A 16,398-nucleotide genomic window follows, 5' to 3' on the forward strand; every position below is an offset into this window, starting at 1 on the left:
TAGCAATGCTTGAGCTGCACTTGCTGTTTTCTAAATTGTAACCTCCTCAATCTCATCACTGTGATCAGGAAACAGAGAGGAAAAGTACAGCAGTAGTACGTAGAAAAATATTTAATTTCAAGCCCTTTAGCAATATCATCTAAACAAATTGCCAGTTCACTATTGAACTCTCGATGGAAACAAACAGCTGATCAGGGACGCAAGCTTGGCTTGGCACTGGCTTGGCCGCCCATACAGAGCCAAAAGCCGCTGCAGGAAACTGGATTGCGGATCGTATTGAGACAAAATATTTTATACATTTTTGTTTTCTTTGTTTCATTTCTCTAATTGCTCTTGTGATGGCGTGGACCGCGCTTCGTGATCTCATGTACCGGCGCACTGTTTTTAAGTTTAGTATGGCGCACGATAATACATGATTGCGTGCTTTAATTTAAAAAGGTTCGCGAGTATGGCAGCAACACTGCAATGTCGGGAAGAGGCACGGGGAAGAGGATAGTAGTAGAACCAGTAGCAGCTGCATGCCCGGGTGGAGCGACTGATGCCCAGATGGAGGAATGTCAACCCGATGCCTTTTGTGTTGGCCGTTCTGGCAGTTCCGCCGACTTTATAGAAAGAAACGACCCCGTCGCTTGTCCTCTTCTCTTTTCCTTCGGGCATCAGCGACAACATTGACGGACGACGTGTTCGACTTCACCGTGCACGTGAGTATAGGTTGGTTTTTCATTCGAGTGAATTCTTGTTCAGATTTGCAACTTGTCGACTTCATCCTGATCACCTGTCACCGGCAATAAGTCACATACGTGTGATATTTAGGTGAAATAAATGATAATGCACATTTTCTGCTCCATTTGCGTGACTTAGCTACACCAGGACATGAGGGAAAGCCTTTGTCGCCTAGCCACTAGCAGGCAAGATCGATCACTCGCATCCTTCAGTTCACGAATCAACGCGCCTGCCTTAAAATTAGTAAGCTGCTCGCAAAGAAATCTTACCGAGGCAATTTTGTTTTCTGTGAACAATGCACCGTAGATTTGTCTTGAATAACAAAAAAAAAAACTTGAAAAATAAATGTCGCGACCTTTTAGAAAACGCCGTGTCTAAGAGCTAGACGCGGCATTTTGTAAAAGGCTCATTAAATTCAGTATGTTTTCGTAGTTTCTGCTTGAAATTATTATTGTCTATGTATTTCATGGCCCAATCTTTTGCTTTGGCTGAAAATCTCGGCGGCAAAAACTTTGTTCAGTGTCCCTTTAAGGGCAGGTGTAGATGCCATCATTTCAGTCGCAAATCTTTTTGCTAGTTGGTCGGCTGGTTAACAATAAGGGTACTAACTAGAGTTCCAGATTTCATCAGCAACACATCATCATGGCTTCATCAGATGCTGCATTATATACATTCTATCCTCGTTTTAAATAGGTGTACCGTATGGTCCACTGTTTCAGGAAACGAGCGAGCTCATGGACAGTGAGCCATGTGGTGCTAACTGGCAGCGAGGCTTGTGAATGGGACGCATGCGCATAGAATCGGGGTGCGCCCAGTTTTGTCTGCCATTTCTCCGCATGTACGCATGACAGCATTGGAAAGCGCATCCGTATTTTAGCTGTGCAATTTATCTAGCCCAGTGCCTCCTGCTTCAGGGATTTCCTGTGAGCACAAAAAATGCATGATTTTAATCGTTGCTGCAGTGTTTTGCAAGTTGTCACCGTAAAGCACATCATATTTTTCGCATAATGCTCGCCGCAACTAGCAAGTTTCGATGACTCGAAATGCTGTTCAGGTCTGATGTAGCAAACATTTTAAGCTCGTCCTCATGACCATGAAATATTGGTTTATTAAATAATGGAAGGCAGAGTTGGTATCAGTTGATTTACAGTGTGAAAATGAAAAGTGCGAAGGACCGTGCCTCGCAAGTAAGCCCCGAGAGCATGAGCAGAGAAGTAGCAGATGAGGATGCTCATGCGCTGCATTTCCAAATCTCACCAGCACTAATGCTTGACGGACTGCTGGCCACGCACTAGCGTGATCTTTCTGAAACAGGACTTGGGCTCTGTAAGCATGTTCTTGAAGGGCATAAGTAAAACGTAGAATGGGCCCCCTAAATGCACCCATCCTTGAACCATTGGGCTTATAAATTAGTGCCCTTTTCAAAATACAACTATTCTGAGCTCTAAATTGTGACAGAACAGTGCACGAAGTTCAAAAATGGGAAAAAAGTCTTTAAATGTCCCCTTTATACATAGTGTTCTTGTGATGTCACTTCTGCCGATGTCGCCCTCTCCCGCCATGCCCGGGTAACTCCCTGGGTACCTACGGCAGTTCACGTGCTGCAGTGCGGTTTGTTGGGGGCTCGTCATCTGTTGCTGTGAACGATGTGGAAGCATTGTGGTTTTTTGTTGTCTTACTTTAACGAGCTCATTGGATTAGGAAGGCCTCGCTCGTTCACTCGATACAAGACCAGATAATCAAGATGTGCGACACATATACCAGCCACGACGTACCCCGGCTGCCCGCATATACCAGCCACGGCGTACACCGGCTGCCCGCCACAACCTATGAGGGCCTATTATCTTGCTTTCACTACAAATTGCCTGGCCCAAAAACAAGTGAAAGCTCAAAATCTCTCGAGCCGCAATTTTAAAAGTGGATGTGCGAAGCGCAGCTGCTCCTATCGAAAACTAGTCGTGCAGAGCTAGGCAAGTTTACAAGAGATATAATATTATGAATATATTGTCACGGCCTACGCCACCAAAGTAGCAATGCCCCCCCCCCCAAGTGTTTTAAACAGTGCTGATGTTGAGCTTGAGCCTCTTTGATTGCAATTTGTGGAAATAGTCGAGGAAAATATTATACAAGGCAGATAGCGACTTTGCGTGGTGTGTGCCGCAGTAATGCCAGTCATCACTTTATTTTTCGCGTATGCTTTAACACACTTTTCACTTTGTATTTTGCTTTTGTTGTACGCTAATGTACAGTGGAGTCACTGAACATGATAGAGACCGTGTATAGAATTAATTGACTAATAAAAAAAAATCCTGACGCCCAACTTGAACCGATCAGCTATACTTCAAAGTGAACTAATATTGTTTCCCATTCTTTATAGTTTGTTTCAATGCAATACCAAATCTCCGCGATCACCATCACGATTTTAACCGCCTTCCTCGCCATCATGATTTTAACTGCGGACAAGTTTCTATGTACAGTATCTTGGTAAGCTATATCTGTTTGCAGGTAAATACTTGGCTATGGCACTTACCCGTAATGAAGTTGCACCTGAAGATGCAAATATTGCAAAGTTTCTTCAAGTAGCTTTTGTTAATCTGCACCAGCCAAATACGTTGGTACTTTTAGGAAAATCGGAATGTGCGTTCTCAATTTTAGGTTATAACTTTCAGCGAAGAAACACCCTAAGCTCTGCTCCCTCTGCGTGGACTACTAAATCAACTTGCCTCACTAGCAGCTCATAATTTCTCAAACTTGCATCGTGAGGCAAAACTAAACGGGTGCAAGCACGAGGAGACAACATGGCAGTTGTAGGCGATAGATTCGGTTGGTGCCCGGGCATGTTGGTGGCGCATTTCGGAAGTGACGAAAAGGCGCTGCGAGATGCATGTGCACACTTTGTATAGTTGCTGTATTGGACAGCAAACTTTTTTTCTTATCTGAGCAGTTTTACCAAAGGAAGCTTCATCATATGGCGTGATAAATGAAGCGAATCCACAGGTTGAACCACATCATAGCCTCGCTGTGCTTTTGTACTTTTTTTAGCTCGCAAAATTTATTGACGGATAAGGCAGCACTTGTTTCTTTACCATATGATCATCTCCGGTGTGCTGCTGCCCCAATATTTCAAATTCTAAGCATTTACACCATTGTATGCTAACTTTTCCTTCAAAGTGAGACAAGCCACATGTGTATCGTAGATCAAGAAGCATGCCAGTTTTACGTAATTGCAAGGTAAACATCAGAAATGCACAGTTGATCAAAAATACCAGTTTAATGGTGCATCTACATAGCAGAGCACCTGTGGCACCTCGGCAACAAGATAATGCCACACATGTTACAAGAGATAATTAAAAAAGACAGGGGACGTTCCGCGTGAACAAATAGAAACAAAAATAAAATGGCATGTGGCAGCGAGCGAAGGCGGCAAAGGGGGGGGGAGCCCGTGGGACTTCAGCGGATGAACGTAAGGTGTGTGTTTAATATGTGGAAGAAAAAAAAAATTCAAAATTTTGGCGACTGAAATGAGGGTGACTTAGTGAGTGCGCTCATGACGAGAGTAAACACGGTTATTATTTTTTTTTTCAAATCTCTTTTGAAAGCCACAAAAAATCTGTATGTGGTGCAGCCTAACAGAAGGTCCGTGAAGGCAAATTATGAATTCATCGTTGTACGAAGTCCTATTTTTTTTTTCATGCGCACCATCCCCGCCACGGTGGTCTAGTGGTTAAGGTACTCGGCTGCTGACCCGCAGGGCGCTGGTTCGAATCCCGGCTGCGGCGGCTGCATTTCCGATGGAGGCGGGAATGTTGTAGGCCCGTGTGCTCAGATTTAGGTGCACGTTAAAGAACCCCAGGTGTTCTAAATTTCCGGAGCCCTCCACTACGGCGTCTATCATAATCATATAGTGGTTTTGGGACGTTAAACCCCACATATCAATCAATCAATCATGCGCACCATAAATAGTGCTCAAAATTTAATTGCATATGTTGTTTTCATCCTCGCTGTATTCCGTGCTGTTTATGATGTAAAAAAAAAAGTAGCACGCTGAAGTGGTGCTGCTTTTGGGCAACAGTTGAAAATGGCGGGGTGCATGAATGCGGAATACTGCCGCTTACACTCAAATCACTCTTGTGGTCACCTCCCACTGTTTGCAGCATGTGTTGTGTATACACAGCTGCATATTTCCTAGCTAGAAAAATTTGATTTTAGGTGTTTCACGCCATTTTCTATGTAACTATTCCACGATTACACACACTGATCAGCAGGCTTTCAATTGCGCTGAAGGACACAGGTGCCATAAAGTTCAAGTCGATTCTTTCAAAGAAACCATGTGTAAAGGCTGAAGCTTCATGCTTACATACATACACACACACCATATTGTTTTTTGTACTTTATGAAAGCTGCGAAGGTCTCATGTGCCTCCAAGCGTAACCTGTCTTATTTATTCTCCATCACCACATAAGTTTTGTGAGTTTCAAATAAAAGTACTTTGCGCATGGCCACTTTTGGGTAATTTTTTTGTGTAGGTGTTATTTGAGCAGCCTACAGTGTTTACTTTATAAGCCTGTATGTATATGTTGCATTATAAGGATGCAGAATGTGTGTAGCTGTACAATATAGATGAAGTGTAAAAATTAAGTATGTCTATTGTAGTGTTCTTGCAACCAATCTTACCCCCGTATTCTAGAACGTCCCTCCACTCAACGCTTCACCTTCACTTGAGATGGCTGATGGGAGCGCCGTCTCTAAGCAGAGAAAATTGCTGCATGTCAGCAATAATCTGCTGTGATTCTCGAGTAGCGCAGCGTCGCTTTCAAACGAGCAGCGGCACAGTGCTCAACTCTGTCAAGTGAAGGGTGAAAGTCGAGTCGGGGAGCGTTTATGAATATGGGGGTTAGTTTTGTTGTCTTGTTAACCTGCCATTAACACTGGATTGATGCTACTTTGCTCTAGCTGTACAGTGCTCTCCAAGGCTCAAGGAGGCATCGCACGGGGAAGGCTCGGAGCAAACCATGCGTGAGTTTCCTTTCATTGTTATACTATGCACGTATTAAGTGATAGACTTTAATGTATGCTATTTGTATTGTGCAAGTTTTTGGGGACATACAACTTCCAACACTTATATGTTCTGACGAAAATCACGCAAGAATGAGAGAAGCTTGTGCAAAAATTATGCAAGAGTGTAAGAAGCTTTTGCAGAAGTCTGTGAAATGAAGTTTTGAAATTTTGTGGCAATGTGTCATTGTACAGTGGTCAACAGTCTTGCTCAGCATGCTTGACTGCAGGGCTCCCGGCTGCACAGGCGCATCTACGGAGTGCCTGATGCATGATGGGCCAAATGTCAGCCTGCACACTGGTGCCTCTTATCCCCGTTTGTCTGTTACATCAGTGTCTCTTGTAAAGGGGATCAACTGTGCTACCTTTTTTTTTTTTTTCGAATGTAATGAGTTCTTTTTCCAGATTATTGTTGTTTTAAGGTAGAGCCTCACATTTCTATCAAATACTGAAGATTCTATTTTTCCTTCTAGATGCTATGAAGTCACTCCTTGTGTTACAATAGAGTGAACACTGTTATGAGAAAAGCTACTTGATGGAGTTAACTCACTCCATATTGACTTAACACACAGAATTGGTGAAAACTACACTCCATTCCAGCTGCATTAGGAATAATATTCATTTGCATACTTCTGTTTCTTTTGTTTGTTTGTTGGCTGGAGGTTTGGAGTATAGGGTGGCCAGAGGGCACTGTGTAGTCTTTCTTCATCTTCCCAATTTCATGAACATCAATTGATAGGCGTATGGGAAGCAGCCAGCATGCTGAAACAGTGGTGCAAGCATGCAAGATGTTCACCATTGCATGCAGTCAGTTGCTGTGAGCAACCTACTGCATACAATTAACTGCGAGTGGTGCTGCACTATGTGTGCCTCCTGGAAAGCTGCAATGGTAAAGTGCCACAATCGTATAGTAACATGGATAACATCGCAATTTGTTTGTTGAATAATTTTGCAACAGAATCAATGGAGTTTTGGATAAATTTGTGTATCTGCCTGGTTCATCAAAGCTACAGAGTCAAATGCGGTATATACTCGCGTATTATGTGTACTTGTTTTGTCAATCCGGTCATGTGCGAAGCTAGTAGGAATCGCTGGCCTAAAAGCTCAACTGGGAATATATGTTGCAGGCGCTGTCACAGCTGTCTCAAAGCGGATGGTCATTTGTTTGCTAAGCCTGTTCAAATGCCCCCATTTTCTTGAAGTTCTTCCGAACAGTGCTCACAAAAACCAGTTCCCATGACAGGGTTATACCAGAGAACATAAGTACTCTCCAATAATTGTCGGGAACCCAACGTAAAGTAAGATGCAGACAAGGAAGCGCGATGCCAACACAGTGCTGTGTGTGTCGCCCTTCATGTGTGTGTGTGCCCATTCCTTGTCCCAGTCTTCTATTGCGTTGTGTTCCCTCCGATATCTAACCAACACACCCAAGCTTCTATGCTAAGTCTTATTCAACGCACTGTTCTGCTGGCTCCCATACTGAATATTGCATGTCGAAGAACTCCACGCTGATGTGCTTAGCGGTAGCACGGTTTCAGTTTTCTTCGGTAAGCTTTATAATAGCAATCTGCCTCGTATATAATTATTGTAGCCTATCACAAGGAACAGTAAAAACGCAATGGCCAGATGGCGAAACCGAAAAAAAAAAAAAAGAGTGCGAAAACCTGCCTCATCTGGTTGATGTGACAGGTCCTTGCACGCGTTCAACATCTGTGCTGTGTCTCGGGAATACATTCTTGCCGTGAAAGAGGTGGGAAGATAGGAGGCAAACCTTTAGGCATTTCGGACTACACATAAACAGGTTTCGGTTTTCAAGTTCGATATTCTAGGGAAAGCATAAAAGTTCATGGAAGAAGGGACCTTGCACTCAGTCCATTTTGTGTAAGACTGCACTCGCCTGCTCGACAAGAGATGTGCCTGACCAGAGCATCATGAAGTCAAATGTGTCTGTGTGTGTGCTGGCAAGGTGGCTCGGGCTGGTTGGGGAGGGCAAAGTATGCGAGCAAAAAGTTTCTTGTAGTAAAGCAGGCTGGCTAATTATACTGGGGAGGATGCAAATTGTGCGAGTAAATATGGTATGTACTCTTGTATGTTTCAGCTCTATTGCTATGGATCCTGCGGATCCAACTTGGCATCCGGCAGCAACAAAGAGAGGTTCTGCAGGAGGTGCGACAGCTGAAGCACGAGGTACGGCTCTTGTCAGTGCCTCAGCACGCCCAGCCAGCACAGCGCCCCTCTGACCTTCCCCGGCTGCCTGCTGGTACAATTGGAGAAGTGGAGGCAGCAGAGGCAGCTGTGCAGAGTAAAGCTGTGGCTGTGGCTTTGGTGTATATTTTTTTATTTTTAATATGCCTATGTAACATGCAGAAATTTAGTACTGCTTTAAGATACTGTGTTTCGGGAAACAAACTAGTCAGGTTATCTCATAAGCCACTGTACTACAGTCGAATATGAATAATTCGTACTCAAAGAGGCCAGAAAATTTGTTCAAATTAAAAGAAGTTCAAAATAATGAGTTACCGTAATTACTTGAATCTAACACGCACCTTTTTTCCGGTTAAGGGGAGATGCGGGTCGAAAAATCGCGTTTTTTGCGAAAATTTCCACTTTTGAGATATTGCTTCTAAAATCACTTTTGATCATTCAACTATCATTTCCCCAAAGGTCATAGCTGAATTCAAACGCGAAAGTGGTAAAAAGTCGATCTGCGCTAGTGAAGGTAGCTGCCGAAGTCGCGAATTCACGCATCCGACGGCTATTTTTGAAAATCCGCCACTCGGCAACACGATGACGTCCGCCATCGGGGTTTGTTCGGTGGTGTAGATCAAGGCTCCTTCTAGGGTACAGGCGTCCCCCTAGTTTCGTATTTTAGTGAGGAATTTCACAAAACAGTCGTTTCCAAGTCGGTTTGCAGCCAAGCTGCAGCCGCTTCGCGCATCTCTACCGGTCACATGGTACGCTACCGAGGCCGCCATTGGCTACATCTGATCGGCCTCGCTCGCTGAGCGCTTGCGACGATCGGCACTTGCCGTGCGTTTCTACGTTTTTCCGAGTTCACCATGGATAACTCGAAGAAGCGAGACTTCCGAGCACGAAAGTTTGCAAGCAAGAACAAGTACCAAGGGCGTCGACGTAAACCGAAGCGCAAAGCAGCGGTAGAAGAATGCGAGCCGCGGGCCACTAGGCCTAATCAAGGCAGCGGGGATACGGCGGCTTGCGGGAACTTTGACGAAATCGACGCCGCGATCAAGTTCATCAGCGCATCAGAAAAAAAGATTGAACAGTTCGAAAGCGAAAGAACGAAGAGTGTTTGTGGCTCTGTGAGCGGAGTATTTTGTGACATCGGCGCACTGACATCGATGGTAAGCCGTGCTGTTTGTCCAACATGCCACACCGCTGGACTCGTCGTTCGCGACACCGCAAGTAAACGTAAGGGCCTCTCTTCGTTCCTCGAGCTGCACTGTGATAACAGTGAGTGTCCTGAGTCAGTGGTTTCTGCCGCGCATAGTTCGCGGCGTGTTCTGCCGGAAAGACAGCCCACCGATGCCGGTGATGACTGGAGCTACCGAAGCGGCAGCTCGCGTGACAGCTTCGCTGTCAATGTGAAGGTAGTTGTGGCTGCGCGTGCAATAGGCATTGGGCATGAACAGCTGTCGCGTTTTTGCGCTATTCTTGGACTGCCAATACCTATGCATCATAAGACTTTTATTGCAATTGGCAAAAAAGTTCATGCTGCAGCTACCAAAGCTGTGCAAGAAAACCTGGCGAAAGCGCGGATGATAACTAAAGAGAAAGTGGATGGGGCTGATGTTGCTGTCATGTATGATGGCACATGGCAAAAAAGAGGGCACAAGAGCCACAATGGCATCGGCACTGCTGTGTCTGTGGACACTGGTTTGTGCCTAGATTTTGAAGTGCTATCGAATTACTGCCTTGCCTGTAGCCGGCACCAGGACTTGGGTGATGAGGAAGAAATATGGCAAGCATTCCACACACCTGTCTGCGAAAAAAATACAGAGTGCTCCTCTCATGCCATGGAGACTGAGGCAGCTTTGCGCATATGGGGCAGGACATCCTCATACACAACACCATTGCGCTTCACCAAGTTCCTCAGTGATGGGGACAGCAAAGCTTATACCGCTGTCGCTGAGGCCAAGGTATATGGTGAAGCTGTTGTGGACAAGGAGGAGTGCACAAACCATGTGGCCAAGCGTCTAGGCACTGCACTTCGGAAACTGCCAACAAGACTTCCACGAGGGGAAAAGCTGACAGATGGCACAATTCAGAAGCTGCAGAACTATTACCGTATTGCAATCACAAACAACAGAGGTGATATTCTGAAAATGCATCGTGCCATCTGGGCCTCATATTTCCATTCATCATCGAGCAACACAGCAGGCAGCCACCGATACTGTCCAGAAGGGGCGACTTCCTGGTGCAAGCATAGGCGAGCTGAAGCGCTTGGGGAGGCCCCACCCGACCACACACCAATCTTGACCAAGGCTCAAGGATTGGCTGTGCTTCCCATTTACAAGCGGCTCACAGATGAAAAGTTGCTGGTGCGTTGTATCCAAGGGAAGACCCAAAACGCTGCAGAATCTTTGAACAGCAAAATCTGGTTGTTGTGTCCGAAGACTAAGTTTGCCTCCCGGACAACAGTGGAAACTGCAGCTGCTATGGCCGTGTTGTGGTTCAATAAAGGACATTCAAGCTTTGAACACGTGCTACAGGAGCTTGGTGTAGTCCCACCAGATCAACTGATCACCCTGGGCCAATCCCGCGACCAGAGGAGAATCGAAAGAATGTCTGCGTGTGAAACAGCCGAGGCAAGGGCCCATCGGCGGAACGTGGCAAAGAAAGCGCGCCTTGATGACTCCCTTCTCAAGCGGCGAGAAGGATCCACATATGGAGCAGGACAATTTTAGGTGCTCTAGCTGTGTCCCTTCTATGATATCACCAAGTTTTGTGCAAATCGCACTGTGTAATCATGAGTAAACATATTTACAACTTTCAAATGCATTTTTCTCGATTTCCATTTTGAGGTAATTCTCTCATCTTGTGCACAATCTTTTTTAGGCATAAAATAGTCCTATCTTGATGAAATTTTGCACAGAGCTTAATCAGCCACTCTAGAATACAAGTATCTACTTTAGGTTGCATTATACATCACAGATTTTTTGTTACACAACTTGATACACTGATAGAGAGATGTAAAATATGCATTTAGTACTTTTAATTTTTTTTTTTAATGTAGCAAATAAATTTTCTGTTTGAGGTACTTTTCTGTATTGTACTGCTCAAGTGCAGCAGAATGAGCCATTTTGCAATTCTGTGTGAAAATTTTTAGTAAGCTTTATTATGTGCACAAAAAACACTATATTTTGATATCAAAGTTGTAGTAACTCCGGAACTACTATAGCTATCAAACAAATAATTGCAGTTATGAAATCAGCACTGCAAGCTTTACTAACACCTAAAATTTCAAGGAGCTGGGTTATGAAATAAAAAAAAACCTTTTTCGAGTAGCATCTCCCCTTAAGAGAGTTCATAAATCGCATGTGCGATAGAATCGAGTACGACAAAAGAAATGAATATGGTCATTCTATTGCCATCGTCACTTACAAAATGGCCGCCCCCTACGTGCGTCGGCATGGCGCGTCGGTCATTTCTGCCTATGTGTTTCCCATGCGCGGCACTTCATACGTGTGCTGAGGAGTTCGTCATCTTGTAGTACATTAGCATCGACGGCATGGTAGGGCCGACTCCAAAAACTCGACGAGTGCACCACAATGCTGCTTCTAAAAGAAAAGTCGTCGCGTGTGCCGGAACGGACAGAAATCGGGCCGCATCGCGGTCATTCGAAGTTCCCGAAACGTGCGTGTGGGACTGGCGGAAACAAAAGCAGAATATTGTCGACAGCAAAGATTCACGCAAAGGCTTCAGTGGACCACAGCAGGATCGGTTTCCACAAATTGAAGAGCTGCTCGGCGAGTATCTGAGGTGTGTGTTTAATATGTGGAAGAAGTGAGCGGCACAGCGGCCCGTGACGACAGAACTGCTCCAAGTGCAGGCTATGCAGTTAGCCTTAGAAAAAGGGCTAATGCAGAGCCATTTTAAAGCGAGCAGGTGCTGGCTAACGAACTTTATGAAGAGAAAAGGCTTTTCCCTCCGAAGGCGAACGGGCATATGCCGGAAGTTGCCGGAGGAGTACGAAGAAAAGCTTCAGAGTCTTCAGAGGTTCCTCCTAAACTTGCGGCACAACAACGGCTACCTGCTTTGGCAAATCGGGAATGCCGATCACACGCCTCTTTACTTCGACATGCCTGGCACCACAACCGTCTAGGAGAAGGGGGCGAAGCAAGTTTGTGTACTGACATCGGGCCACGGTAAAACTAGAGTGACAGCAATGCTCTGTTGCATGTCAGATAGGCATAAGCTTCCCCCGTACTTCATATTTAAACGGAAGACGCTCTCAAAAAGAGTCGTTTTCGCGAGTGGTGTGATCAAGCGGGCCAACGAGAAAAAAGGGTGCGTGTTGCAACCGATGTCTTAGTTTTTTTTTTTTTTTTTTTTGTCGTGGAAATTGGGCGCGCGTTACAATCGAGGGCGCGGTAGAATAGAGTAAATACGGTAAACGAGCGGAGGGCTCACCATGCAGTGATGCATGTGCATGGAGTTTTATTCACAAATTACAGGACATCCGTCATTAATTAAAGTAGTCAATACATGTCTGTACACGTTGGCCTTGCAACGAGTCAACAAGTTTTGCGTGCAGTTTGCAAAGCATTTGTACTTCGGCTTCAGTATTCTCCTGGCAAAAGAAGTTGCGCGCGGCAATGTCCAGTGCTGACACTCTTCGAAGACAACTGTGTTTCCACTGTTACCATCTGCGCTGCAGCCGGAGCGTGGCCAGCACATGATGAGAATGGAGGAGCGTCTCCACCTGGAGAAAAGCAGATCGGCATTCGAGAGAGAAACACTCCGCAGCAGCTTTTTTTTTTTTCTCTCTTCATGCGCGGTGTTGAAAGGAGAAGAGTCTCTACATAGCAGGGACGGAAAACAGGGAAGCGTGACACTGGCGCGTTGCAGATTGGCATGAGAGAGAGCCAACTCTCTGCGACAGCTTTTTCTCCCCTCTTTCTCTTCATGCGCAGTGTTAAGTGGAGAAGGGTCTCTACGTGGCAGGGACGGAAAAAGCCGAAGCGTGGCACAGGAATGTCGCAGATTGGCATTTGGCAAACATTCCACCGCAGTCTTTTCTTTCCTTTTCTTCATTTTCTTCTTCAAGCACAGCGATGAGGTGTCTGAAGTGCCACCGCAGGATTGGGCGGGGTGCTGAGAGCATTTTCGGAGCGCGGTATAGCTTTGATAGGACCACAGCGTCAGTTCGAATTAAGTGTGTTGGAATTAATGAGATTCGACTGTATTTACTATAGTCTGTGAAGTCCGAGTGAACTGTCCTAAGCTAGCAGACGATGTAGGCGGCATCGTGTGTTTGATGGGCAGTGACTAGCAATAGCCTGCTTAAAACAGACATTCAGTAATTTTGTTCATTTATCACCCTATTTCGTGTCCGCTGCGGCTCTCTCTACTTTGAGCTACAGTTCACCCTGCCTTGTGTTAGTCGATTTCTTACTTTTTTAAAAATCTAACACGCACCAAATTTCGCAGTGTGAAGAAAAATGCACCTTTGTTTATGGTGATGAGATTTCTATAGCGACATGCCTCTTTGTTGGCTATCACAGAAAAATATAAACAGCAAATGGTGCGACCATCTAGTGCGACCTTTATTTTTCTATCAGTTTCATCTATGACCAAGATTTGGCCGCTCTAAGGTTGCCTCTTAGTATGCCTTGATCATGTTCATTTATCTTGTTGTGCTCTGCTTACAATGCATTGATTAAAAACATGTCCAAGCTTCTTTTTGAATTCCACATATTTTATCGTTTTTCACGTGTAGAAGCTACTCCTGGTCAACATTCAGGCAAAGACATAGTAACCTCGAAGAAACGTGTATTGGAATTTGAGCACTGTACAAAGTAATTATACTATTTCATAGCTAGAATCAATATTTATTAAGGGTTATAACAGTGTTGTATTTGATTTCATAACAGCGAAACTGCATTCAGAGAAGGACTCTGAAAGGTTCTCACACTGAGTGTGAGAGGGCTGATGTGGAAACCATTTTAGGTCAAGTGAGTTGAAGTTAGCATAAAAAAACACTGAAATGTTATGATGCCCAAAAATTCAAGTTGTTATTTTCAGTGTCCTCTTGCAGATTTTTATCATGAAAACATTTCGATGTGCTGTTGCGTTTACCCCATCTATGCTTCTTGCATTTTTTTACAGTGCAAGCACCTCCTGCAGATTGGGGGACGTGGCCTCCGAGAAATTGGTGTGAATGCCATGAAGGCTGTATTGGCACATGACGTGCAAGTGCTGTACAGCCTTCATGGCAGAAAAGGGAAAAGGGCCTTTGTGAACCTGAGGCTCTGTAGATTAGTGACAGGTTAAACTTGTTCATTGTTTTATGTGTGTGTACCCTTGTGTATTCTCTGTACTGCAGTGCTTCATGTGTACTATGGTATTTCTGTTCTTGTATGCAGATGTCATCTGCCAAAAAGCAGGGTGCGACCAGGCGGAGGCCCTCAACTTTATTAAGAGGTGGCTGCCAGGGTCTGGTGATCGCTGTGGGGGCAGGAAGCGGCGCTTCAGAGAAACATTTGTTGTGGAGCAGCCCGATGATCCCCACTCTCAGAGTGCCGATTATCGGCTGCTCGCGGCAGCTGGCTTCCTGCCCAGCCACAGCAGCCAGGGCCTTGACAGCACCACTGTCACTGTGTCCCCAACGCAACCTGACCTGCAGTAGAGCGGGCCTTTTTTAGCTGTGTATATATATTTTTCAATGTATACATTTTTTGTTGTACCACATAAATAAAAAAAAAAAACAAAGAATAAATAGTCTGCAGACTGTCGGTGGTGCACTGTTCGGCTAGCTTATGCTGATTCCGAAGCACCATCACCATGTTTTAGTTACAAAAAAATGCTCTAAACTATGAATATTCTCGATTACCATGTGTGGGACATATGTGGGGATTGCAAGTGGGGGACATACGCTTTCAGCATTTACTTCCTAACGACTTTTTTCGATCTGCTGTACCAAATACCAGTACCAAATAAAGCACTCGCTATTGCAAAAGATAAATTGGTAAAAAAATAATCTACACTTCTAGTGTTAGCAAAGGGAATGAGGTATAAAAGATGAAATAGATCGAGTAACTGCTTTCAGTTCTCGGCATTCAATTTTCTGTTGCCCCAAGTATACAGGGCTGCAAAGCTACAAGAGCGGGTCATCGAGGCATATTGCTTAAATATTTCGGTAAGAAAAATTCCCTACTAATAGTGGTTACATAATGGCAAGCCAATCAGTAGCCAATATTCGTCGTGCAGGAAACATCGGTGTAATAACGGCATTCGATTGGCTGCAATGTGGCCCTGGATTGGTCCAATGTCGGTCGTACATCCGTAGCCAATATTCGTCGTGCAGCAAACATCGGCGTAAAAATGGCATGTGATTGGCTGAAATATGGCCCGATGTTGGCCGAACATTGGCAGCTTTGTCGGCAATACGATGGGCCTTCGTCGGCCCAATGTTGGTTGCATACTGGCTAAAACATCGGCAAAACGTCGGCCCATCATTGGCTTGAACGTCGGCCCGACATTGGAAGAAGTTGCACTTCCGACGTCGGTGCCGATGTTAGCCGATGTTGGTCCAAGATTGGTCCAACGGCGGCGTGCTGCCTGGGTATATACCACATTTTCGACACTTGGTTTATCTGTGCAAAAGAATGCGACATCATCTGCATAAGCCAATACTTTAACCTCACTGCCTAATATTCTAAAGCCATGAATGCAACTCGACTGTATTATGCTTAAGCACAGTGGTTCTAGATAAAGTGCAAATAAAAGAGGTCACATCGGGCATCCCTGTTTTACAGAAGAGCGAATAGAAACTGGCTTGGAGAGTTGACCATTAACTATCAGACGAGTTGAGCATTCATTATAGCATAATTTAACGCCTTTAAGAACAACTTTGCCAACATTAGCTTGTTCGAGAAGAGAAAAAAGGAAGGAATGACGAACACGATCAAAAGCTTTTGCAAGGTCTACCTGTAGTATTGCGAGATGTTCTTGAGAACCATGACAGTATTGAATCATTGTTCGAGCGACATGTATATTGGTTTGTATGGATCGACCTCGGATCCCACATGTCTGATGAGACCCAATGAGGATCGACATAGCAAATTGCAACCTATTTGCTAATACTTTTGCGAAAATTTTGTAGTCCACATTTACAGTGATATTGTTCTGTAGCCCTCAACGAAGCGAAGTTTTTCCTTGTCAGTTGTTTTCGGTATTAACACAGTGTGACTTTTGCAAAAAGATTGTGGGAGTGTATCCATGTCGTAACTCATCTGAAAAATATTCAGCAATATAGGAGCAAGCGTTTTCTTGAAAGCTTTGTAAAATTCGCCTGAGATGCCATCAGGCCCCGGTGTTTTCAATAAAGGCAAGTTGTCGATTGCTTGCTCGATTTCCTGTAAAGTAATAGGCCCATTA

General features: G+C 44.8%; 1 protein-coding gene across 2 annotated transcripts; it reads left to right on the forward strand.

Moving 5' to 3' along the window:
- Positions 1-245: 245 nt before the first annotated feature.
- LOC142804018 (uncharacterized) lies at positions 246-14,727 on the forward strand. Of its 2 annotated transcripts, none has more exons than XM_075890490.1 (5): positions 246-701; positions 5,685-5,739; positions 7,877-7,965; positions 14,128-14,287; positions 14,385-14,727. In XM_075890490.1, exons 1-5 carry the CDS (start codon positions 555-557, stop codon positions 14,645-14,647), a joined length of 714 nt encoding a protein of 237 aa, XP_075746605.1. In that variant the 5' UTR covers positions 246-554; the 3' UTR covers positions 14,648-14,727. The 2 variants fall into 2 exon arrangements, with proteins under 2 accessions (XP_075746605.1, XP_075746606.1); XM_075890491.1 differs by having other exon boundaries at positions 557-701; positions 5,677-5,739.
- Positions 14,728-16,398: the final 1,671 nt, after the last annotated feature.

The sequence above is a fragment of the Rhipicephalus microplus genome, chromosome 3 (assembly GCF_043290135.1).
Source record: "Rhipicephalus microplus isolate Deutch F79 chromosome 3, USDA_Rmic, whole genome shotgun sequence".
Lineage (NCBI taxonomy): Eukaryota > Metazoa > Arthropoda > Arachnida > Ixodida > Ixodidae > Rhipicephalus > Rhipicephalus microplus.